The 27,873-nt window shown below is 33.5% G+C and overlaps 1 protein-coding gene and 1 long non-coding RNA gene across 2 annotated transcripts in view; both read left to right on the top strand.

The window, feature by feature from the left end:
• LOC150104242 (sodium-coupled monocarboxylate transporter 1-like) overlaps positions 1-7,882 on the top strand; it is a 28,236-nt gene extending 20,354 nt beyond the window's left edge. Inside the window, exons 7-13 of the mRNA XM_090396433.1 lie at positions 2,291-2,420; positions 3,986-4,074; positions 5,283-5,398; positions 5,494-5,561; positions 5,751-5,837; positions 7,184-7,351; positions 7,784-7,882. Of these exons, the coding sequence (XP_090252559.1) occupies positions 2,291-2,420; positions 3,986-4,074; positions 5,283-5,398; positions 5,494-5,561; positions 5,751-5,837; positions 7,184-7,351; positions 7,784-7,882 (757 nt within the window). The remainder of the gene's footprint in view (positions 1-2,290; positions 2,421-3,985; positions 4,075-5,282; positions 5,399-5,493; positions 5,562-5,750; positions 5,838-7,183; positions 7,352-7,783) is intronic.
• A 5,004-nt stretch (positions 7,883-12,886) lies between these two features.
• LOC150104241 (uncharacterized) lies at positions 12,887-20,737 on the top strand. The gene is made up of 2 exons (XR_016548680.1): positions 12,887-12,969; positions 20,561-20,737. It is a non-coding gene; the product is annotated as an uncharacterized LOC150104241 (long non-coding RNA).
• The last annotated feature ends 7,136 nt before the right edge of the window (positions 20,738-27,873 follow it).

Raw genomic sequence — 27,873 nt, 5'->3', positions numbered from 1 at the left:
AAAGTTTGTGATTATGGAACACTGGCAAACGTTGGAAAGCCTAACACAATCTCGAGTCGCAACTTTCATGACGCCAATTGCAAAAAACGGATACCTGCAACACGGTTTCCGCTGATACAATCTAAGATGACATCAGTTGCTTTTCTTCAATGGATGTCGCAGCTTCGGAAAACTAAGACATATGGACAGCATAAACAAGCCAGAAATCTTAGCCAGAGACCAGCTAAGTTACCCTTTATTAAAAACCATTACAAAATGGTCGCCGTACCTAGAAACAAAAACGTTCCTTATGAAAAATGGATATCTTTTTGTTACTAGAATAATTAAACAAAACCTATGATCAGACATTGTTTCATACATCCCCAAATGTCTGATGATGATGCCATGCATTGCACTTGTGGTCTCAGGCTTCATAGATATCTACAAAACATTCCTCGCATCTTCATTCTTGTAAGAATAATTTCTGTTAATCGACCGGAGGCAGGTGTATGGATTAGAAGAACGAAAACAGTAGACATTCCAATAACGTAAGGATTAAAAGTCATCTCATTTGGTATCACTGCGAATGGCTGCGTGAAGGATGTTTCATAGTTTCTTTACTATGTTTCTTTACCTTACAAGAGTTTATGGCTGAGTAACCAAGTGGAGAACTGACACCGGCAATGTGTTTGGGAAAGAGAAACGGTTAACAATAACAACAACCATACACACACACACACACACACACACACAAAAAAAAAAAAAGTCAAGGATATTATCGGGATGGTGATCTGGCGTTTGGTTGGACTATTTATGTTAGGTCACAGAGTGCTACATAATAACGTACAGGCTTATTCGGCAGTATTAACATTATATTGCCGACAAAAAGAATACAAGTCACTTCTGAAAAAAAAAAACAAGATGTGAACGCATACTCAGATAACTCTTTGCTAAGTCTGCTTATTGTATAAAAAAATTGTTTGGTGGTGCACTATTTTAGTTTCTGTTCGTAAATAATTTGATGTCAGAGACAGATCCAAATTCGAATTATTTGAAAGAAACCCGAGCGAAAAATTAAAGTAATTTAAAGCTGTTTATTCATAATTTGTATAATGAAAACAAAATAAAGTATAAAGAATCCATTCATTCTAATGGAATTCCTTGAGCATAATATTTCGACTAATTGTAATCTTTGTCAATCATTAAGCAATCGGTATGTCAGGATCGATACAAGAAATTATAAATCATTAATTAATATGATAAACTATCTGAAGCAAGCTAGATCATCACATTTCTCTATTGATGTTAATGATTATGACCGAACCCCTTCGTTATTGAAAAAAATATCATGTACTGTTGCCTCTGCATTGACAGACAACTGCTTAAGGTTGTCTAGATCTAGATTTAGTTAATTACTGTTGACCTGAACTTCGTACAGATTCAAGGTCTTTCATAGATACCACGTTGATAGATAGGAAAGAAACAACTTGAACACATGAAGGTTCTGATTTAAAAAATCGATTAAAAATATTCATTATTCCATTATGTAGTTAAAAAATTAAGTACATTAAATGATATTAAAGACGGGTTATATATTTAGCTGTTAAAGTTACATAAATTTTAATGAGATGTTAATCAATGGAATATCTTGCAGAATTCATTGTAGACAATCAACTATGAATGTTAGCATTAAAATCTATCGTTTCATGTGATAAAGAAACGTCAGAATTTTTTTTTTAAGTAGGTTAAAAATCAAGCGTTAAAGACAATCCAACTTTATTTTAGCCAAACAAACAACAAGTTGCCTTTTAAAACTAAACGTTTTGAATATGACTAAGAGATGACGAAAATACAAACCTCCGCATAAGTCAATGTACCCACTGACAGCTTGGTTTGAACTGTTTACTTTCTCAGAGAGAAAGTAGAAACAGAGAATATCACGATAACTGATGTTAGAAAGTATATTTTTCTTGAAAACTGAAACAAGAGAGTTCAGTCGTTAACCAAAAAGCAGTAATAAAAGGTGAATATACAGGATACCTGATGGTGTTCATATCTTGTTAAGTATTGCAATATCATCACAAGTCAATGCCAAAAAAGTCGTCTCCTTCTTAGTTTTCGATTGCTTTCAATTGTTTAAGATTAAATTTCTCTTATGCAAATTTGTCCATTTTAGAATAAAAGGAATGTTTATTATGCTTTCTTAATTTTAATAAGATTTCAATAATAAGAAAAGTTAAATCGTTTTTAATATTTAGCGAAATACATTTAAAATTAATTCCACCATTAGTGCAACCTTTATTTTTGACAGTGCAATTTGGCTGAACCTTCCTGGACTTGTACTGATCGTCAGTATGACAACACTTGCTGGACTGCTCGTGTACGCCAGGTACCACGACTGCGATCCTATTCAGGCCCAGTTAGTAGGGGCTGCGGATCAGGTAAGATGCGTTGGGGAAAGCAGTTTATTTTTATACGGGAAGGGTATGAAGTGTATTTGATTCAATACACGATAATGTTAAGGAATATACTGTAGATAAATATTTATTAGTGTTTATTTTATTTATGATATCATTGAAACATTTTTTACTTCCCTACATAACTGACGTTTAAAAAAAAATTTCCTCTTCCTCCTCCGTCATCAAAAGAAGTAACCTACGAAGGTTCTCAATTAGGTATTAATTCAATATTTGGACAGTAGTTCTAACATCTCTCGTGAGATGGCACCACAAGAACGCCATACGAAGGAAGGGTATTGTAGAAGAGCAAACATTTATCAAATGAACAACAAACACTCAACGTGAAGGAAAAAACAAAAACAAATTGTCGACACATGAACTTATTTTATTTTTCACAGCCAATATTATCCCAAATAATAGAAAGAGGCTTTTAAATTCCACATAATTATACTAATTCAGTCGTTTAATGAAAAATTTTCGGTCTGCAAACATCAACGTACTGTATTAGGATATCAATCAGGCGTTTTTCAAATGCTGCTGGACGCGTACTTTCTCTCTCTCTGCCAAACTGACTACGAATATCAAAACTACTACTAGGATGATCGAATCTGCCTATGAATTAAGAAAAATCACTTCAGAAGAACCCATCCATTTGGTAATATGCCGATATAACTCACATTATAAATTATGTTCCGATTCTACGATAAAGAAGCCCAACTCATCGATATCAACGATGGCCTTCGGTTGGAAAGACCTGGGTTCGAATCCCATTTAGGACTAGAAGAACCTTTCCAATGGCTTTTCAACTAAAGATGAGTTTTTGCTATCTCTGGATGAGATAGCAGAAATCCTGCCATCTCTGCATCGGGATGTTAGGGTTTATTCCCCCAAAAGATGAAAATCAGGCTTTTCATCCTGTAAAATAGACAAACCAGACGCAATTTACCGACACAGTAGAGAGGATCATCATAAACAATAAGCAGGTTTTTAAGACGCCAAGTTACTTGTTCGTGAGAGGCGTTAAGCTTAATACGAAAGGGATGATTGGATGGGATTTTGTGATAAAGTCGATAACGAAAAAAAAAAAAAAACCTGTTAACTGAAACACAAACTCCTTGACTTTATTGAGAATTTTTATTCAGTAATAATTAGCATAATCCCTAAAACAAGGCTCTTTCTATTGCCAAGATCCCACTATGCGAAGACTATCAAAATTATTTGAAATAAATTATTTGGAAAAATAAAACAAAAATAATTATACACAGTGTTTTTTTTTCGAATAAGATATTTAAAATAACTTGAATTACCCAAAGTTTTATACTCGAAGAATAATTCCTAACAGAAGTCATAACATTTTTAAAATGATACTTTCAACATGTACTTTTTTTCTAGTTAAATATAAACGCGTAAACTACTAAACAAGATTAAAAACAGTTTTTCCTAGTTCTTTTCAACGGTTTGTATGTTTTGTCACTGTATAGAATGTATGTGACTTATGTGATTATTATTAGTGATGTATGAAGCTTGATTTCTCTTTCCACATTCAGCTGTTGCCACTGTTTGTGATGGACGTGCTTGGCTATCTGAGATGTCTTCCTGGGATATTCGTGGCAGGAATTTTTAGCGGCGCCATCAGGTAAAAATAATATTATTAAAATTTATTTTTATTTCGAATATTAAACCATTTTGATGTAGAACTGAAATATTAATTGATAATTAAAGAGTCATGATGGAAATACAATTAGTAGATTTACATGTTTACTTTTCGAGGTAATTATTGATTATATGTATGGAGGTGTAAAAAAGAAGCAGCAAAAGATTCTGAATCCACATTTATTATAATTTTTCTTATTAGAGAACGAGGATAAGGGCTGCTTTATTCTCTTTACTGATTGAGAGATTTTTGTTCTCCTTTCTCTTGCTCATCCCTTAAATGTTTCTGCTCAATTCTAAACGAGTTTCTTTCATAATCGTATGTTTCGTAAGATACGTTTTATTGACATTAAGTGTCAACATCGCTGAGTGAGGTTCTGTTGTTTTGATGTTGATTGTGGGTGCGCGTGACATACAAAGCTAGGTCAAAGCCATTTCCGTCCAGATAAGCGGTCAACGTCGTGAAGCAATTAAATGGTCACGGATATCCTAGAGTCTCGAATGGTTTTGTCAATCAGTTATTTGGAAGAAAACATTGCCTTAAATATGGGAATAAAAATATGATTATCGACCTTTCAAGAAACTCAATCGTCTTAAATCCATTTATAAGTAAATTTCAATTTTAAACTTAAAATATTGAAGTTGGAAGTTCAGCGCATACTGCTTAAAAACTATTATTATTGAAGATACTGCGCTGCTAACAGCAGAAATCACTGACTACTCTGCCACCTGGTAGATGCAAGAAGAACCAATTCCTTGTTAAAGAAACCTTTGTTATACAAAGAGAGAGAGAGGTTGGGGGATACAAGATTTCTTCTTTATTTATTTCAAAGAATTTCATTCCATAACTTAAAACAAATTATAGCTTTATAACGAATTATTACTACTTCATTAACATGTCATTTTTTTTTTTGCAATGATTTACTTTCGGAACTTTTTGTTGCCATAGCAACCTTTGCTGAATACAGTTCCTTTCTGCACGTACCACACAATATTTTTGATGTTTATATCCGATGTACAAACTGATTACGAATCTGTTTTCATTCCACAACTAGAAACCAAAGTTGTCGAACGAAAGCACTTTACAAGATACATCGAATTATGGTTCACTTAGAAAAAATTTCCTAGTGGACTTGTTTCCACGTTTTCAACGCTTTGAAGCTTACTGATTTTTTTTTTCTTTTCTTTCAGTACCGTCTCCTCTGGTGTGAATTCTTTGGCTGCAGTGACCTTAGAAGATCTGGTGAAATCGTACATCGCCCCAGACATATCTGAGCTGTGGGCAACTCGCGTGGCTAAAATTCTTGGTAAGCTTGTGTACGATGTTGCGATTACATTGTGTTCGTTTTTAATGGGTTACTTTGTTAGTGATCATTGCGCATTTTTCCTTTCTTTCCAATAGCCTTATCCTATGGAATCACCAGCATTGCACTAGTAGCCATGGTGGAACAACTAGGAGGCGTTCTTCAGGTATTTACATTTAGTATTCCTAATTGGTATATTTTCTAGGTTTGCTTCACAAGTAACACTGAGCACTGATATTTTTTTCTTCTTTACAGAGATAAATCATAGTAAAGTGATGGGCAGTTATTAAACGAATTCATTTCATCTGTTAGAAATTCATCCAATTATTAATTCTATCGTATATTGCAATTTCAGGTATCCTTAAGTGTTTTCGGTGTGATTGGAGGTCCTTTACTGGCAATGTTCTGCCTGGGTTTGTTTTTTCCTGCAGCTAACACAAAGGCAAGTATTTTGGATTCACTATAAATAGGGAATATTTTATAAGATAGTAATGTTTTATTCTCACGAAGCACTACAGTTGTCGGTATGTCTTTTTTCTTTCTTTCAAAGAGAAGATATATCAAGACGTTTCTTACACTTGAGAGAAAATCTTAAACAAATCGAATGTTTATTTATCTTTTACTTAGCGAGCTGTCTTTGGTTTTGAAAAGAGTATTTTCAGCTTGAACTCTCCAAATGGAGTCATTGTTAGAAAGCAGAATTAGCTTCATTAAGACTTCTATAAAAGGTCTTTATTTTGTGGTTTCTTGTATAATTGAATATATTTTCTTCAATTGCTGGGATTGTGATACATTTTTCTCCAGTCATTATGAATTCTTTTTTGTTTTCATTTCGTTCTCTCTTACTATTTCAATAAAGATTAAAAGCTCTTTCAAACAGAACGAATCTTAAGATCGGTAAATTTCTATCTCTTGATTTTAATTCTTCCTATGCATCATTAAAGTTTTCTGTTTTCCAGGTGATTTTTGATGAGAAATAAAAATTCTCTTCTGCATTCTGAAATGCAATGGTTCAAGTTCCGCAGCTTTCGTTACAAAATGAGTTGCTCGCATTTGTCTCTGGGAGGTATTTAAAAACCGATCGTCCCGACTTCACACGAGTAGACAATGCTATTTCAGAACGGAAGATCGGATAAAAACAGAAGGTCATTTCCAAACTAAAGTTTGTACCAAGCAATACTAAAGTCATAGTCTTGTATAACTTACAAATTACATGTGACGTCTTTGAATAACAGAGGGAACTTTCAAGGAAAAAGTAGCAATTTAAGAGAATTTAATATTTCTGTGATGTTATAAAAGTAAGCGAATTAATACTGGAACCAGGAATTATTGATACCTTCTCAAGCCTGGGATTGAGTGTTATGTATGCTAGTTACGTTCATTATCAAATTTAGCTACAAAAGGTTTTAATATGCATACATCACAATGAAAGATCTTTAGAAAGACTATTTCAGATTTATTCACCATTATTTCCTTCTTTAATAAAATTTCAATATCCATTACAAGTAGATATTAAAAAGAATAAAAAAAAGGAGGGAGATATGGTCAATGTTATTAACAACTTTATGATTCAAGTAGATTTAACATAGTCGAGATTCCAGTGTTGTGTTTTAAATTCATGTTACTATTAAAGCTAAAAGTGTGACATGTTCGCGCCTTGTGTTCACGAGGTCAAATATTCACATATTTTCGAGAATATTTGGATTTAGTGAAAGTATTGTTTAACTTATTGCAGCCTTTTTTTTCTATGTTCGATACTTTAATATAAATTAGTTTTTCTCCCCTCAGGGAGCGATTTGTGGATTTTTGAGTGGGGTTGCAGTGTCACTATGGATAGCATTATGTGCATTTCTCTACAAAGTTCCTGTTCCTAGAGCACCAATGTCAACTGTTGGATGTTATGACCTCAACGACACCATAATTACAACCAATTTTACCACAGTAGCAGCTGTAAACGTAGATCCTCTGTTAGAAAGGTAAATATGAAGAATTGCCATCGAAATAATGTTAATAAGATTGACGCATTTGCTTGAATTCCAAGTGCCTGAAGTTATTAAAATCGATGTTTATTTATATATTAAATTGTATAACATTCATTATATTTACAAATAAGTATATAATGAAATACAATTCGTTATCCTGATTTACGCTCACGCGTAGACCTATACCTTTTACCGTGTAGACATTAGGAACCGAAATTCTATAGAATAGGTTGGTTACTCCTTATTCCTGGAGGTATCCTATGTCTGTAGAAGCGTGTGTTCACGGAGTCGGTTTGCCTGCTTGCAGGAGGAAAATCCTCAGATAAACTGGGGAGAAAAAACCTACACTCACCGCCCAAGACCGGCTAATTTGGCTATGTCGGAGAAAGATCCTAAGTTCCTCACGTCAGCGACGGGAATCGAACGCAGGACACTTCTTCCCCAGGCATATGGTTGCGAAGCGCATAACCACTCGGTTAACCGCGCGGCACAATTCGTTATATGAGAAAGAAATCAGAAAGTTTATTAACTGTAATGTATTTGCATTGAATGAATTCTAATGAACTGGTAGAGTAACTGATTCACACATAGCCGAAGAAATTTATCTTGACATGCAAATAAACAACAGACCTGTCTGGTTCTTGCAAAGTTTAAAATCCCTTAAAGTTGGAGAGGAGCAAAATCAAAATATTAGAAAATTAGAAAACATATCAAACATAATTATTCCAAGTATTACAATATATATATATATATATATATATATATATATATATATATAACTGTTCTGAAATTACGGCCAATTCAACTAAGGCTATCAAGGCCAGTGTTTGAACTGGGTGTGTCCTTCTGGAAACCACTTTAACCGCCGTATGAGGGTAACAAAAACAATGAAAGGCCTGGTTGGTTGAGTGGCTAATGTACCAATAAATGTAAGTAATAAGTTGCTAGTTCGATATCTGCTGTGGATGTGAATAACTGCTGTCACTTCTTGTATAAAAAACACAGTATTTTGCACATTTTCATCTACATAACGGTAGTCATTAAGATTCCGATAAACGAACTGTTATTAAATTGAAACATACAAGGTCATCAAAATTAAGGTATCCCTATTCAAAGCCTTGTGGAGATACGAAACTTTGCAGGAATATATTATGAGTCATACGGAAGCGTCATCTGAGAAAAAAAAAACAAATTACAAAATTCACCACGAATGTACATGTAATTTCTCTGTGTGCGTGTGGAGAAAAGTGATACAAGCATATATAAAACACATTTTTTATTCACTTTCATTATGTATTCACGTTCTGTGCTGTTCAATGTCCTGCTCTTCCCAGTATGCCACAAACTGCATCCTTTGCACAGTATGTTCGAAGGTAGAACGCAGCTGGTCGCGACTGATGTTGCGTACACGTTATATTTCAGCGCTGGCAAGCTATCAGGATGATTCCAATAAACCATGTCTTTGAGAAATCTCCAGAGCCAGAAGGCGGTCAAGATCAGGTGAACGAGGCAGCCATTCAGTGGGAAACGCACGAGCGATTATTCTGGCTTCCGTAAAATGTTCTCAAAGAAATGGATGTGGTACCGATTGGTACCACACCCATTAGTCGCCACACATAAGTCGATCGATACCTCCTGTACCGATCGACTTGTGTGTGGCGGGGCTCCATCCTACATTAAAATGACTGAATCCATGCACAGGCGCTGCATCCCAACAAAATTGTTTATCATATCACCGATACCTCTTGGCAGTAACTCAGTGGGTCACAGAATCCGACTGGAGAATGTCTTCAAAAAAAAATGATCCAATGATAAACGAAGCTGCAAACTCACAACAGACAGTAACTTTGGGTGAATGACAATGAATTTGTTGGATTGCATGCGAATTTTGCGTAGCCTATACTCGGCAATTGTGAGTGTTCAGAGCTCTATTCAGGTGAAAGTGAGCCTCATCTCCCCATAAATTCATCGAAGGCCACGCAGCGTCCAACTCAACTCGAGCAAAGAATGTTAAAGTGAATGCCAGTCGACTTTCAAAGTCCTACAGGCGCATCTCCTGTGTCAGGGTTATCTTGAATGGGTAGAAATGCAGAATCATTTTCGTAGAATTTTCCAAATAGTTTTGTAAGGCGCATCCATGTCTTGATACAGCATGTGCGCCGCAACAATGTGAACTAATTGGCTTGCTAACTCTGCCAGGCCTAACTCCCAGTGATCCCGTTTCTTCAAAATGACTAACCATTCGTTAGTCATTTTGAATTCGTTAGAACATGAGATAATGGACCTCGTCGGCGTTTGTTTGGGAGACGAAATTCGCACGGTGCAGCAACAGAATTACAATTGCTCAGCTTCACGAGCAAAGCACGTTGGGGCAAGGTTAATGCCATCATTGTGGACGGTATTATCAGCCAGAATGAAGTGAAAAAAAAAAATCCGTGTCCATCTTTTTAAACCCTCTTGGTACCTGCTGAGTTGCGTAATTTGTAAATTCCATGCACTTGTGTTTATAAACGCCCCTGGTGGTGAATTTTGAACTTTTTTTCAGATATCGCTTCCGCATGACGCACAATATTTTCCTGCAGTTTCTCAGTTTGGATCGCTGAATGACGCTCCACAAAGCCTTAAACAGCGATACTTTAATGTTGATCACCCAGTATGTATACTGAAATCGATCGAAGCCAAAGATTCACAATTTTTTTTTATTATACTAATAAAAAGAAAATACAACCAAAAGAAAACCTGATCCAGAAAATAATCAAAAGGAAACTACGTCTCTTTGGCCATATATGTAGAATGAACGATGAGAGGAAAATAAAAATGCTGCTCTTTGGGATGATTGAAGGAAAGAACAAAAAAGGAAGACCAAATAGAGAATGGGGCGATGACATTGTCAAATGGTGCGGAAACTCTATACACAAACTGAGTCATCTTGCACAAAATAGAATACAATGGAAGAATCCTATCAAGATGGCAGACACCTACGGCATTGGACCCATTGTTGTTGTTGATGATGAATAAAAAGAAAAGTTATTGGCACTTGGAACTTCAAAGGGCGTTCTAAATGCAAACATTATTTTCCTATTTGGTTTTTTAAAAAATAAGTATTTATTGTCTTTTCTCTGTTGGCTAAGTTGAACCATTTTAGGATCTTCTTTCCCATTATTAACAGCAATTGCAATGCATTTTTTAATAAAGTACTGTATATTCAAATAAAATATCCTTAAAATAATTGCTAATCTACCGTATATTTACAGTGAGGTACTGGTGCTTTATCGGTTGTCGTACATGTGGTATAGTCCGATAGGATTCCTGGTTGTCATTATAGCAGGTCTAGCAATAAGTTACATAACAGGTAATAGTATAACTTATCATAATAAGTATAATCATCAGTAAGTAATAGCAATAAAATAAGTCAAATCAAATTGTAATAATTTAAGTTCTAGCAATAGAAATCAAGTCCATTTATGTCTGTGGGTTTATTTTGACGTTACTTATCAGAAAATATTCCTGTATTACACTTTGAATATTTACAATGAACTTTTATTTTGTGAATCATGCGGTTATTATTCAGAAAAAAAAAATCTCTAAACTACACCTAACAGCATTGAACTTTCTTATCTCCTTTCCTTCATAATTAGAGCAACTAGCAGGAAACATCCCTATCTTTACATAACGTGATGTTAGGGAGGAAAACATCATTCTATGATTTTTGATTTAAAAAAAAAACAGGAAGGTAATTAAATAAGTCGGAATAAATAAGGACGTGAGGCGAGAATGTCACTTATTAATCGTATTCTCCAACCAGTTTGTGTTTTATGGGGGGAGAGAAAGACCAAACTTTCTGGAATGTAAAATCGGTGACCTCAGTATAAAGTCTGACGAATTCACCTTCATTTAAATCAAGTATTTTTTGGTAGCAGTATTTTCTCTGCTAGTTCTTACAAGCAGAGAAAATACTGCTATCAAGAGAAAATATATTTGGTAGCGATAATTCTTAGACACTTAAGTAAAAACTCATATGTCTAAGATTTATTGCTGCCAAATATATTCATAACTAAAAAACTCTGCCACTGCTATAATCTTTTGCAGAGCTTACTGCCACTTGGTGCTGAAATTCATGCTCGTAACCGCATGTCAAACCTATACTTTGACAGTTCATAAATCCACAGCACATTAATATGGGTAAATTAAGAAATAAATCCTCTCTCTGTCAACCAAACATCTTTTCTCGAGAGTTCAGGTTTCGATGTCTAACTTTGTGGTAGGAAAAGTAAATTCCTGAATTTTCTTAATATTGTTTATTATAATGTAATAAAAAAGTTAATTTTCTAATGCCTTTTCCCCTCTAAGTGAGAAGACAATATCCTTTTGTATTTCTATGGCGTAGAAAACGAATCAGGATAATCCATATATAAGGGTGTGTGTGTGTGTTCTATGGTCGTTTTTGCCGAGTTCTGAGAATTACAAACCATTTTCTACAATGAGAAAGAATTAATCCACCTGCTGGTCATTTGTTTCTTTATTTTTTTCGTAAAAGATTAACGATTTGTTTCTATTTATCTCAATATCAGCGCCAAGAGTATTTGCGGTTTCTTATCCTTGGTTCTATGCTGCATTCGGGTGATATTCAGAATTCTGCGAGAAAGCATTGACCTGTCAGAAAAATTGTTGATTTGGATTTATGGCCGAAGCAACTCAGTCTATGAGACCAGCTAAGTCGCCTTCAGTTGAAATGCCCTGATGAAGGTTCTGCGCGTCCTATACGGGATTCGAATTTTGTGTTTTCCCAACTAAAGGGCTTCATCTATATCAATTGAGCTACCGAGGCTCTCCTTTTTGAATTTCTATTTCTTTAAAAAGGCATATCAGTCATTGGAAGAAATTCGTACGCTAAGTTTCAAGTCTTGTAGCTCCCATTGAAATCCTCTCTAGTGTGTTTGAACTAAATCATGTGAACAAAAATGTACCAGAATGCCAAGTTGGCTGCTGAAGTACCATTTTGCTATGTACTTAACATTTTTAAAGACGAGAAAAGTGTGGTGTGTACTCAATTTAGTATGGACTTTGAAATCTAGTACGTAATCTCAGTCTTGAACTAGAGAAATGTAAAAACATCAAATTTCTAATAAAGTGACATCCAGAAAAATAAAAATACGAATTTGCATAAAGATTTATATATAGACGTTTTTTTTTTTTTTTTTTTTTTGCTTTCAAGACAGTTGTTGGGATACACCGTTTGGTAAATATAATGTGATAATAAGGGTATAAGGGTGGTTATGGAAGTGTATTTTTAGTAATAGTAATAAAAAGAATTTAATTTCCTTCTGCTGAAAACGTGAAAATGAGCAACAAAAGCTATGTGAAGTAGTAAAAACTTGATGTTTCAAAATTTTCCAAATGCACACATTAACACGATGATAATAAAAAGAAATAAAGTTTGTAAATCAATAATTACTTCCAATAAGAAGTAATTTTTAATTAATAAATTTTAAAACTGTTTCAGGAAGAACCAAAATGGAAGATCTTGACCAAAAACTCATATCTCCTATTGTGTTGAAGCTGAACGACTACTTAAATAACGTACCAGAAAAGGTAAGCCTTTTGTGACTTTGGAATTGCAGAGATCAATGAAATTCAGACGAGTATAAAAACATGAAATATTCTGTTTATGCATCATTACAATCGCTGCCAGATAACTGAGCAGTATCTAGGAACACACACACACACACACAAAAAAGTGGGTTCATGGTTTGCTTATTCCTGTCAAGGCTCAAAAGAGGAAGTTGAATCATCGACTTCCCGGACTCTAGTCAAGACCAATACTGAACGTAGACAGTTCCTTATGATGCCTGGATATCTTTCTCACAGCTGTATGTTTGCTATCTGGAAAAAGGAGAGCAAATGAGAAATAGTTTTTCTAAAATGTGGTTTTCTTATATTCTAAATCGGTACCTCTCAGTGTGGTACTGGTAAAGGAGCATTAAGTAGACAAAGGAAACCAAAAAATAGTCTTGTAAATGCGCAAAAACCTGCAAACTAATCGAACAGATAACTTTCAGTCATCACTTTTGGAGAATTCTCAAACTTCTAGAATAGTTCAGTCTGCGTTAGACTTATATTTTTTAAACATATTGAGATAAAGTTGAGAACTAATTTAGATTAGTGATAAATGGTATTCATTTGTAAGCTGTGTATAAAAGTCAACATTTGTGTATTTCACAATGTGTTTTTGCAGAATGAGAATAAAAATTTGAAAATAGATATTAATGTTTCGTTTCCGTAAAAAGCAATTGAACTGAATGTTATTTAATCCTCCAATCCACAACGTTAGACCGATGAAATAGAATCATTTTCAGTACTTCAGTTAACCTGCTCAAGTTCTTTTATTAATCCTATAATACTTACGAAAATGTGGTTATTAGCCTACTCCAAATGGCAATTATTATAAAATAAACTTTTTTTTTTGGCGATTAAATGTTTACAATCAAGTTTAAATTTGGATTAAAGCAAATAAATAACAATCACACGATCTTTATTCCTATTAAATATGTGCAAGATTAATTCATCCCCATATTACTGCGTTAACTTTCAGAAGTTGACAAAACTTGATTCAAAATGAAACAGTCGCAGCTTAGGGGAAAAAAAAAACATTAAGATGTTTTTTAGTGCATAGTCATAAGGCTTGGCAAATTGCTAATGTAAAACGATTATCAGAAAAGTGTAATTATTGATGCTCAGCGATTAACAGAATTGTTTCTAAATTATGACCTCAATATTTTACCATATTTGACAACAGGAATTCAAGCTTAATTAAAGGTTTACTGTTCATCAAAGAGTATAGGCAGTTCTACAGCACTAACACTGCTACAGAAACTAAAAACGTGTAATATCTGCATATTACGTTTTTTTTTTTTATTTGTATGGTTTTAGGGAAAGAATGTTTTATTTATTTTTATCAACTTCTTAGTTTATAAAGATAAAGTGAACACCATTATACAAGCTATTTTAAAACATTCGAAATTCTATAACCAATAAAGTTTGATATTTTTAATAATTAAAAAAATTATTTTTGCACAGTATTGCCAAAAACAAACTTTGGAAACTTCTTATTAAATAAATTAGAAATATATCTCACTGTATTTGATGAAATCGTCGAACGAATTTGCAATACTTGGACTATTCATGGCAATAATATGTTTTAGGTTTACACGCTTCGATCATAAAAAATGTGTTGATCCGTAAATATCATATCAGCAATATTCCTAAAGTGACCGTATAAATGATAGCTTTACAAATAATTCTAGGTTTTTATAATAATTCTATCCAGAAAAGGTGGATGGAATTGTTTATTCTTAATCATCTGCTGTTTGGTTCTAATGCAAGTTTTCAATTAATCTAAAGTCTTTGAGCTACACTGTAAAAGTGCCTCTAAGAATTTCCTGTGATATCTACAAAACACATGCAAATTATCATCTTGAATTCTATATATATATTTTCTGTTATATTTCTAATATTGTAAACACTCTCTCTAGTCTACATAGTATTCATTCATAGTTCACATAGTATTCATCGACTTAAGTATTTCTTGAAATGGAAACTTTAATACATCACGGACTGTATTCAGGTTATACTCTATTAAAATTACGTACACAATTTTTAGGCCGTGAATTTCTAAATATTTTAAGAACTGCCAAACTTGGAATTGATTTTTGTTCACATTCGGCTGCCAGAAACAATCAGGATATAAAGATTGTAGTGACCTGCCATCTAGTGGCAAAGTGGAGAAAACGAGAGAACTATTTTCTTCCATTAATTTAAGATGTCTCGATCGAGAAAAACACATGACTGCGACCAAACAATTTTTTGCTAGCCTAACTTTGTAGTTTTTCTTTTAATATTGATTTTTTTCGCATATTGTTGTAATTTTTAAGTATAGCTGAGAAATATAGAAAAATGGCACACGAGTCTGATTTATAAATTTAAAATGGCAGAAGTAAATTTAAATCTTTCGTTTCCGAATATGACGAAACTCCAAACAGTGATTTCATTGATACAGATTTTTCAGTGAAAATAACGCGCTTGTCCCTCATAGTCTTCAAACACTTAAATTTAGCAAATTAATGAATTTTACAACATAATGTGTAGCTTAATTTTCTATAAAGTTTGAATACATAAGACTATCTAAATGAAGCACTGATTTATTATTTTATGACGAATCTTCCAAAACTAAACTGCAAAATATAAATAAACAAACACCAGCAGTTTCCAATTATCAAAATGTATTAGAAATTAAATAAACAAATTCTCTAAATAAACAAATAATTAAAATCTCAAGATTTTTTTGAAAGGGACGAAAATTCTATTTGCCTGAAAACAATTTTTTTTCTTAAAAAGTTTTCAATCAAAAAACGGCATTTAAAGCTATGTGATCTAATAACCTTTAAATGCTATTTCGTGCACAATCAGATATTAAAATTCACAATGATTTTGTCCACAGACGTCTGTGTTTTTGCCAGGTTCACTGTTTTATTAGAACAGTTGTCTCGATTTAGTTCTGAATCAAGGAAATGATTGATTTTGAGAATCGGTGTGTTTGTCCAGTGTCAACTACTCTGTCATTTCTTGATTAACAAGACAGTCTTCTCTTATACAAAATGCAGTCTAGAATTATATAACTACTAAGTGTCGTATGTTCTATATTGTATTGCGAGTGACGTTTATATTATACAGGTTATTTTATGCAATAATGAAAATCAAACGCCTTACTGCAGAAGGAAGCATCGGGTTTATCATCAATGTAGTAGTTCTCCTTCCAGTCATTGCTTAGTTTTGCGTCTACGAGCTAATCTTCAAAAGAATCGATTTCTTGGATTCTCAGGTTTCTCAAATATCTCACAGGGCATCGAGTGTGCGTGTGTGTCCAAACACGGGGAGGGGGGGGGAAGATGTTTGACCTCTATTGAGAACAGAAATGAACTGAAAGAAATCATCTGCATCGGTGAATGGAAAGAGGTTATGCAAGACGAAAGTTTGATTACAAGCTCATTTGTTGTTATTTGCGTGCAGTGCTTATTCTTGTTAAATTGAGTCTGCTTATTTAGTATCCTTAAAATAATTTTATAGATAAGAGCATTTGTAATCGGAAAGGTGTTTATGAAGCGATCTGTATATCGAAATTAAATCAAAATGAAGGCTTTGCACTCCATAATTTACAGCTTTGTGTATCTATCACCACCGAGAGAGAGAGAGAGAGAGAGAAAACAAGATATAAGAAGTTACCCCCCCACCTCTAATAGCATTATTGCACACTTTTTAGCGTGCTGTCAAAAGGCATTGTGAAGGAGCGTTATGGAGGAACATAATCTTAAGCCTTGTTGTAATTACAATGGAAACACTTATGGCATATGTATTAATGATGTGTGTGTATGTTTTTCTGGCAGGTTTTCCTGTTGTGTGATGCAAAAACCAGAGTGTTCTCCTCATTAAGAGATATTGGTTAACTCGCTTTCAGATGAAAACCAAACTTCTTATTAGGAGTCATATCCTACATAGGATTCGAACCGAAGTCTTTCCTTTCGAAGACCAAATATCGAGGCGTCATTCTCATAACTGCGCTACTTAGGTGCTTTTGTCTTGTCAAGTGAAGCCGAGGTAGCTCATCTGAGGATTAATTTTTTTTCCTTCAGACCGAAGGAAGTCATTTGGAGTCATGGAAATACCTCCAAATGACAATCGAAGCTGAAGCTTTTCCCAATCAGATTTCTTGTTAAAGCAAATATGGTTATCGAAAGAATGGATAGTCCAAGACAATCCAAAAAATACTCCGATACCACCCAGCTGGAGGATATAAAATTCAGGGGAGAGCAAGGAAAACATAGAATGAAACGGGAACAGGCCACTGATCCTAAATCCCTGGAAAGATGATGATGCAAATATGGTTGGGAGAGAATCAACTGAGAATATTTAAATGAAAATTAAAATATCTGGAATAACATTGAACTAAATGAGAAAAAAAATTAATAAATTACTTCAGAGAATGTCCTTTAGCGAATCATATAATTTCTATACATTTCAGTCAGAGATTCATTAATATTTCATTGCAGTACGATACTCTAATATGAATATCACCTATTCTTACTATAACAATAATAGATCACGAATCAATCTAGGAAATCAATCTACTGATTAACATGATCAGTTTGTAACATACCTAGACTTAATTGCCAAACTGAGATGCAACACTACCTTTTGGTTTAATCTCAGTTTGGCCATTATGTCCAATGAGTGGCTATTTCACAAATTTTACATTTAAATCAAATATAATTTAGGACAATCAAAAGCTAAAATTAACTGAACAGTTAAATGAACTGATTTACTGATCCTATACAAGAGACAATTTATATTAGCGTCAGTTTTTGGGAGTACGAAGCTTCAATCAACCACTGAATTATATCATAGAAATAGAATAAATCATGTTCTGAAGTGCTAGCATGTCCGAAAACGTATCAGGTTTCACTTCAGTTTTCGAAATAACTGTCGTACTTTAGTTTCAGAAATCAACAGATAAGACAGGAAGGAAAAAATTACGAATATTTTCTCTAGAGGTAGCAGTTTTTCAACATTTCAATATTTAATCTTGTCTGATACAAATGTTTACATGATATCTCTAATTTATCGCCAAGATGAAAACTCCATAGTTCTATTGCTTCAAGTGGTTCAACCTATTTAAAGGCTAAGTAAACAAACATGGTTTGCCTACTTAGGTATCAAATTTTTAAGAATTTCGAAAGTGATTGAGAACTTAAATGAATCTAGTGTAACATTTAACAGGTGTCAAGGTTGTATTCTTATGAATCAAAGACAGCTTTTGCCTCATCATTGAACTACTTAAAACACTTTCTGTAAGGAGTTTCTTTGAGAAGACAGTTATTTCAAACTTTTACAGCCAAATAGAAAACAAAGTTTGTCTATAATATAGTTATTATACTTTTATTTTCTTAAATCTGTTCTATTGACATATTAAAACCTAGTATAGAGTAATTTCGTCTTCATCAGATTTATTACTGAAAAAAAAAAAAAAAAAAATTCCAAAATACGAGGATTGTGAATGGATCAACAAGTAAAAAAAAAAAAAAAAAATAACGCATGCATTTATTTTTAAAAAAGAGAACGTAGTTATATGTTGTACAATTAGAGGATGTGTGTGTGGAAATGTCCAAAGATGGAAGTGAAGAAAATATCTGAAGGCAGTTATTCAGTTCCTTTCAGAGCGTTAGTACCAGATGTCGTCTTGCTCAAATGCATAAGTTTATTGGGCTAGTTCGGGTTGATACAAGCAGGCGAAGGATTTTTGGAAGTACAGCTACGCAATGATCTCCACAGCCAATATCAGTTATAGATTTACACGCATGCAGATGACGCTTAAAAAGGTAGTGCATGATGTCAAACTTTAAATAAGCAAGCTATGTTATATGCATCTATGAATTCGGATTATTAGTCCTATCGGATAAAGATGAATCGCAGGATATAGACGATTTGTTCTACTGTCCAAGGAGATGGGAAAGGAAGTTAGATAAATTACAATAAAGATGTGGCTGGGAAATAAAATAAATCGAGAATAGCTTGAGGAAGAAAATGACGAACAGAGCTAGAAATCCCAAACTTGTCTAATTTCTCAGTCGAAAATTCTTGGATAAACCAGAAGTCTGCTTAAGAAAACAAACATGAAAATTTTCAAGCAACTTCAGGGGGTAAGCTTATCTAACTTGGTCAGTTACGTAAGCTTTCATAGGAACATTCTCATGCGAAAATATATGATAATATAGTTATGGAAGCCTGTTCTTTGCGAGTCGTGTTATAGTCAACACAAAGCATTTCATTGGGCACTTTAATTCCTTCTTCAATAAGCATTCTACTCAGATGAACAAAATCATGTACATTTTATGAAGAAAGAACAAGTAGTAAGTAAGTTATTAGTACAAAGATCCTTGAAGAGTCCTCTACCCCCCCCCCCATACACACACATACGTCAGCCAAGAAAAGCTAAGTTTGGGCAAATAACAATATAATTCTCTTTCTCTGTGTATACTTGCTGTGTATTGATTTGTTATATTAGTGTGTGTAAAGTGATCTAAATTATGTCAACATTGTAAAAATAAAATATAATTAGGATGTGTGTTTGATGGAACACAATCAACTTAACTCTAATATAATTTTGAATAGCACAACTTTCCTTTCGTGAAGCAGTTTTGCGTTAAGGTATACTTATATTTTTACTTTAGCCGGTTTGTTTTGTGGGAAGAAAACTTTTCGATCTCTGTATTAAATGTCTGTTTGTCTGTAAACACCAAAACCAGATTAATTAATATAATAATTAATCCATTTGTAGCTCATCTTTCTCTCTCTTAACGATGGTGTACTGAGACCGATGACCTCAATAAGATCTCCGTCGACAGTCATTAAGATATTAAAAAAATTAATGCATAAAAATTAACATCGAAAATAACTTATCACATTTGTCGTCATTTACAACATTTAAGAATAAATATTGGAAATTTAATATTAATGGGTATTGAACTGGGTGATCAGTTATGTGATTGAAAATTGCAACTAAGTAATTACGGGAAATTACTTAGTTGCTTCTTTGACACTTTCTCCCCCCCCCCCCCCCGGTGGGTATTCGCCCACAGTTTGGAACGCGCTATTGTAAATATCAGTTATAGTTAGCATGTAATCAACTTTCCAGGAACGGATAAAGTAGTCAAAGTGCACACTACCGTTTCCCTCCACCCCTTTCATATTCTTTATCGTAATTTACTGTCTAGTTGAAGGAACTTATACGTATTCCGAATAATGACTCACTTATTTCTGAAAAGAAAAAAAAAAAAAACATTGGCATATTTGCAATTCTGCTAACATTTCTGTCTCATTGATGGTCTACCAAGTTCAAAATTATTCAGAGGATCTTTTAATCTCATACAAATGAAATTAAACTATAGGAGGTAATTTAATCAATTTATAAGGGAGGAAAAAAAATGGTAGCATGCAACCTTTAATTCAATGTTACATTTAGCAAAAATGTATCAACTGTTACTACAGCAGCTGAGTATTGTAAAACGTTATTTAAACACATGAAAAACATCTCTCAACTCATGAATTAATATAATAATTAATTTGTTTTTAGGTGGCTTCCGTCAAAGTATTCGATAACAGCGAGGTCACTAATGGCAAGGAGAATAGCAATTCCACTTCGCAGAATGGCGTCTCCAATGTGGCGTTCATTTCCGAGCTTCCGAGAATAAAAAATGACGAAGCCAAGGACAAAATTGACGGCGCTAGCTGATTAAGTGGTGCAAATGAACACGTGTTGGCAGTATTAATCGGGCACACTTTTGTTATCATTGTCGTCAAATCCTTACACTTCTAACACCGAGAAAAGGTTTTCATACTCGTTTTGAAATAATTGTTTATTTTATTTTTTCTTACCGTTAAAAAAAACCTCATTTGAACCTAAGTATAGAGAGAAAGTTAATGGTGAAGTGGAATATCTTCAGTGATGTCTACATTTGTGCGTCTTTCCCACTTTTGTATTTCACTTAAAAGGAATTTTCAGTCGGTTGAAGCAAATCTTGCCAAGTTTCAACTTATACTAAATAAATATTTCATCGGGAGAAAACGTAAGGCATTCAAATCGATAACACGAATTGGAGACGTTCTTTTGTGAGGGAACCGATTCATCTATTTGCATGGTGAAAATTCGGAATTATCCAGATGGAAAAATCGCATTACAAGAAGATGACTGCACAAGATCTGTACAAAAATTCTTAGATAAAGATTCTCATGGACTTCTTATCATAAATAGCTCTAAATGGATGCAAACCTTATCTTCTAACAAAATTGAGATGTTCACTTACCGAGGGCACCAGTATTTCGCCATGAGCATGATCCAACGTGAGTCGCAATCCTTTACAAATGTGACAATTCTGCAAAATAAAAGTCAATTTTTTTTCGTGCGATTTTATTATCTTTAGATGACTCAAATATTTCATTTAATTTTGAAAAAAAAAAAAAAATCTGCCCAAATTCCCAAGCAACGTATTGAATTTTAGATTAAGATATACATAAAACATATATCAAAAGGTTTCAGCTTGTTGGTGAAGAGTGCCACCAACAAGCCACGATGCGATTATTCTAGTACATTTCACATCGCATTGCAACAACCTGCAGTCCGAGCACTGTTCCATGGAGGATTTCATTGTTTAGAAGTTCATGTAAAAGTTTACGAAATGAAAAACTTTTCAAATAATCGGAAGTTTTGAATTTCGTCATACATACAAAATATGAAATTATGAATATGAATTAAGATAAAATCAAATTGTTAAACGATTTTTATACCTAAAGAATTCAATTCTACATTGTTTCTTTCAGCATATCATTAAATCATTTAGTAAAAGAGTAGAGCACAATCACATCTGATTCATATTTTTCACGAAAAAGGCAAAATGGTCAGGAAGCTGTGCATTGCAATAGAAATCTAATTGTTATTTCTATTGCTCGTCTGTAATACTAATTCGGGATTAGAGAACCTGTAAACATATACATAACATTCTTGAAATATCAAAAAGGTATATCACAGAGACCTTGGTCTATCCGATATCGATTTGTTCAAATATTAATTAAGTGAATCAATTTCTATTTGTGAAGCGAAATGTGCAATCTTGATAGCCTGAACAAGAGCATTTTTTGCTGTGCTGTAAACTAGCTCTTAGTTGTAATAACTTTAACGCTGATGTTTGTTACAATTTTTCGCGATAATGGTTTTCCTCTCCAGGTATGAGATATTAGCTTTTAATTGGATACATAATGTGGCAAGAAATGAATTGTCCCTTGGAGAAACATTCCCTATTTATTCAAATCCTAGTTCACCAATAACGTTAGGATGCGAAAATAAAGAGACAAGGATAATGCACTATTTGATGAAGTCATTCATTATACTAGAGGTCAGTAGACTGTCAATTGCTCTCGTAATTACTGCAAGAGTAGCGGAATAATAATAAAAGGTCAGAAATGTAATTGGAAAATGAAAAATTAGCCAGATAAGATTTAAAACGACATGTCAGAGAAACATTCGACCAATTTAAATTAAGATTTTTGGCATCGCAGTTTTTCTTCTTATAGTAGACTACAGAAGAATAGCACTTCTTACATATATCACTTATTCCAGAGAGTGAATGAAATGGGAACGATTATAAATCAGAACTGGGAAAAGGAAGAAACTATAACTCTTTATATGCAACAAATGCAAAAGAGAAAATAGCCACCTTTTCGGTAATATCTGACGAGATGCTGCAAATTTATCGCACCAAATAATCTTTTGTTTTGATATTGCGGCCGAAGCATCTAAAACTACGAGGCCAATATTATAGCTGTCTTTCTGGTCGGTTTGATGCTTTGCGGGATGAAAATGTTGGAGTTTCAGGGAGAAAAAACCTTCCCGAAAACGGTTAACTCATGTTCAATTGAAAGACTCTAAAATGAATTCGAACCCAAGTCTTCCGGACCACATTCAAATATTCTCTCCTGTTTAACATGACTTACAATTCGCCTTTCCATATTCCTTTTAAATTAAATATAATTCACTTCTTTAACAGCTTTATTTGTCTCAACCATCATTACGAGTAGTGGATTCCCTCGCCCGGTGTGAGACCACCGCCTCGCTTATTGGAGAACTGAAGAAGTTCCATGTTTGGTCTCTGGAACAGGATTTCCGGAATATGTAAAAATAAATTTTAAAAAATACAAACAAATTATATAAAAACCGACAAAAATAGAATTTCCTTAGACCTCTCATAGTACAAAATGCACTATAGGTTTGTAAATAATCTTTCGAGGGGGTGGGGGGGGGCAACTTTAAAAAAATGTGCCCTTAAACGTCATTTGGCGTTTTACATTTTAAAAAGAATTATAACCGATAGGTTGCTCAACTGTTTGCCCTTCCAACAGTAGTATTCACACGTCTATGACGTTGTGTTGTTTCTGCACGTAGTCATGTACCTTAATAAGAGGGAGTTGTCGCTGATCTGTGAGGCCCACCTTCAATTTGAACAGCCCATTATAAATTACATGTTGTCAGAAGCAATAATTTAGGAATTTCGTAATTAGTTATGACAGTTATCTGCTGCTATTCTATTAAATATTAGCAATAGTATTATCCGTTTAAAATGAAATAAAAAGTAAATAATCCGAGCAAATAATCAAAAGATTGGCCAAGTCAAAAAAATTTTCGTTACGATCACACAATTGCGTCAAATCAGTCGTTCCAAGATTAAACTTCTAATCCTCAAGTCAGATGCAAAAAACATTTTCTAGTAACTTTCAGTTAAGGAGAAGTTAATTTCGGACGGCAGAACTTATATAAACAAGCTAGTGGTGAATACATACGCAATTGACAGATATACATACTCCCTATCGACAGCTATAGTTTGATAGGTGAAGTTAAACTATGATTTTAAAAGTATCATGTTAAACCATGACTTTTAACACAAGTACGTGCGTCTATTAGCTATGTACATTCTTCTGCTTAGTTTGTTTTGACGGATGACAAGTTAAGATTTCGAGAAGCCAGACGTGGATTATTAATAAGATGTAACTAAAATCAGAGATGAACAAGAGTTGATAATTCTAAACGCTGTTTGGCTTTACGACGGATTTATCGAAACAATAACTGATGAATTAGGATAATCCATATGCAATGGGTCATATTTCTTTCCAATTTCAGATTTTCCTCGTTGGCTGGAGAATATTATCATAATGCTATCCAGCCAGGGAAATTTGAATGCAAGGTGGCATTTAAAAATATTCACTAATATTTATCAACATATTTCATTGTAATTCAAACTGGAAATTATGCATCATCTCTTGCTTGGTCGCTCGTTTGCTTTATATGGAAACTTCATAAAAATGTCTTATCCTCCCAGGCATTTTAGTATTACTTTGCTCCAACTCAGGTCACGATTCCCCACTTAAAATGACAAATTATTTGATTATTTTCATTTACACTCAAGTCAGACGTAGTGAAGTGACCAAATGGGCATTCAATTCAAATGTTTCAAAACAAATTACAATAACCAGTATTTCTCCCGGCCCCGTTTTTTTTTTTTTTTCGTACCGAATGAGATCATATCACGTCTAACCCTAGGGTTAATTACAACATTCGCTTATTTATAAAAGAGCAACACTGAAATGGAATGCCTAATGACAAGTTTTCAGCATATGAGACAAGCAAAGGCAGGAGAATGTGCTGAAGGTATTTGCTACAAGGCAATCTAGAAAAGAGGTTGAATTTATTTCCACAAATATTTGGTGGTAGTGAAGATAATAAAAAGCTTTGCATCAAGAGAAATAAAAGAACAATTAATGCAGATGAATATCAGTCACAGGCTACGCTATTCAGAAAGAATTCAAGGTGAGTTTTATTAACTTCAAAAGCGTATTATACCTTAACGAAATAAGAATAAAAATATTGAATTTAAAACAAGAATGAAGAGTTTTAAATCTCTTTTTAGCTTTGCTGTGGTCATATAATGAGAATTTTGTTTTTATTCATACTCCTTTTGAAGGAGTGCCAAAACTTCTATTTATTATGTTCCCTGTAAGAGTAGTATTAATAGTAATATATTTACTTTTATATACTTTTATAGTTACTACATTCGGCATGAAACTCTTCGAGTTTCTTATTCGGCCTTAAAACAATGTGGGATTTAATATCCCCTTAATTTAAGTAATAAGAAGTTTAATTATAAATCAACAGTCACTGAAGGAATTTTTTAAGTCTATTCGGATTCTTTTTTGGATTGATGTATTAAGACTTTCTTCGGATGTTTATATTCAAAAAGATAGCATAATTTTTGGCGAAAAAAGAAAATTTACCTTTGGCTTTATTTTCAGAAGTTACGATTCGTCATGACAACAAATCGATTGTTTACTTTTTTTTTACCTTTAGATTTACAGAAACGCATTCCTTAATCTCGTGTTTGTAAAAACAGAACACTGCTAAAGTTTAGATGTTAAGCATTAAGGAATATCATTTTAAAAATATCTAAAACCCAAACTGAATAAAATGTTACTGAACTTCATTAGTTAGCAATTTCTTGCTTATTAAGATCAAAAGAAGTATGAAAATATTTAAGAAATTAAATGGTGTTCTCAGTAGTATATCAACGTGTTTGGGTATTCAAGCACTATTTTAGCTAAAGTTTTAAAAATATATTTTAGTCATTCAGACAGTGCCATTGTAAAAAGGAAACGAAATATGGAAAGCGATAACACACTAAGTCCTGTATAGCTGGAAACTACGTGAATACATTTATACGAAAAAATAAACAGCCAAAACACCCAATCAGCTATATATTATTATTACGTGACACCTCCGAGTCCAAATACGCATGAAGGAAGGGCACCTACTCTACAATTCTGTCTCCGCCAATCAATCCACAAACTACAACTAACCGCAGCTACACCAACGCTGCCTGCTACCACCACTAATATTTCCACAGACAATCACAAACATCCATGCCCAAGGCGGGATTCGAACCAGCAGCATTTTAGCTGGAGAGCGGATACACTAACCGCTTGGCCAACCAGGCCGGTTATACGTGACTGTGTTTAAATTTCAATACGTTTGAATTTATGGATCTTAACCAAGAAGTTACCTCTTGATTTCTAATTAAAATTCATGGAATGAAAATAATATTTCTCCGATGCATTTATTCGTTCTGTTATAATTACTGTATTACACTGTTAGAATTATTTATGAATATTATCAATGTTTGAGTTTTTTATTATTATTAAACTGGTTTTATGCTGAAGGTCCTATTATATTAATCGACCTTCATTAAAGGAAACTTTACCAGTAAGTATTGTAAACCAAAAGATTTATTCGCCGTACTAATTTCAAGCAACAAACATGTTATCTTCGCGATCCTAACTTTTGAATGCAACTACACAAAATCTCGCATTCATCATGATATAAACGGAAGAAAAAGTATCAAGCTAATTAACAATTTGTCAGCACAGAATGCATATTGTTTCATCTGCATTTCATAAAAAAGGAAGGATATGACGAACAGGCAACACATCTTTCTGCAACTTTATGCTTCTCTGGTAGAGGAAAAAGGAACAATTCTATTAACGGACCTTTAAGCCCTAAGGGCAAATAGTATTACTAAAGACAGTAGCGACATCTATAATTATGTAGCTGAAAAAAAAATGTTTAGTTAAACGAAAATTTCAGACACGTACAAAAATACCCTGAAGCGAACTATACATAACCCGAAACATAGAATCTGCTCACGTATACACTAACCACGTATGCAGTTCGCAAACTGGAGCACATATTTTATGTCAAGGAACACAGTAATAATCCATTCTTTTCAAGTCTTTCTTATGAACTACGAGGAAAACGTCCTTCTAGAATTATCACTAAGTTTTGAGTAACAATTCCCACCTATTTTACTAAAAATAAGGAAACTGTATTTCCGTGTTCCTGCCCTTATGCGTTCCATTAATTGCTTTTCCAAGAGAACTTCATAAAAAATTAAGTATCATTTTAATGGCATTCGAAATATAAAATCATAGTATTGAAGTATACCGAAAACAAGCAAGCGAAATTAATTCAGAGACTTCAATTTCGACAAAGGTGATTTGCAAACTTTAAAGAACGATTAAAATTTTAGAGGGAAGAACTAAGAAACATCGAATTAGCATTGATATAAATTTACTTCAGTCTATATCTGAAGTAAATTTAAATGCGAGTTTCGCAATGGCTGCTTTATATGATAATAATTACTATGTTTGGCAAAATATCAGCACCTGCAATTTAGAATGTATGACCTTGAGCACGCTATTTCTCGACTTATGTAGAATGTTACTGAAATTCATATTTATGTCCCTCCGATAACTGCCACATCATCTCATACTACTTGGGCGGACCATTCCAGGCAAATTTAGCGAAATATTTCGAAATCATAAGAAAGAGCAGTAACTTAGCAAATAATACATGAATTCCAAATTGAGTAGTTGAACTGTTCATTAAAATATATCCGCTTAATTCAGTTATATTTTTGGTTAGCAAAATGACTGGAATGCAGTTAAACAAAAAAATAATAATAATCATTGTAGATACACTTTTGTTTTGTCACTAAATATGATCCAAACGAAACCAAAATTGGAATACATAGATTTCGATTTCATCAAATCGGAGAGAAATTATCATTTCGAGTATCTCTACCAATAACAATGGCTCTAATAAACCAAATCAAATATATTTTAATAAAAATTCTATATTCTGACCATTACACAATAATGGTGGGCTATGGATTGGTATAATCCGGAAAATCCAGCTCAAGAAACCAAACACGGAACTTTCTCAAGTTACATCAGACGTCCAATAAATGGAGCGGTGGTCTAATACCGGGGGTGGTCCCACCTAAGGACGTT

The sequence above is a fragment of the Typopeltis vanoorti genome, chromosome 8, assembly GCF_054136105.1.
Source record: "Typopeltis vanoorti isolate ZY-2024b chromosome 8, IOZ_Tvanoo_1.0, whole genome shotgun sequence".
NCBI lineage: Eukaryota > Metazoa > Arthropoda > Arachnida > Uropygi > Thelyphonidae > Typopeltis > Typopeltis vanoorti.
Note: the sequence above shows the minus strand (reverse complement) of the source record. Positions and strands in the feature narration are given on the sequence as shown.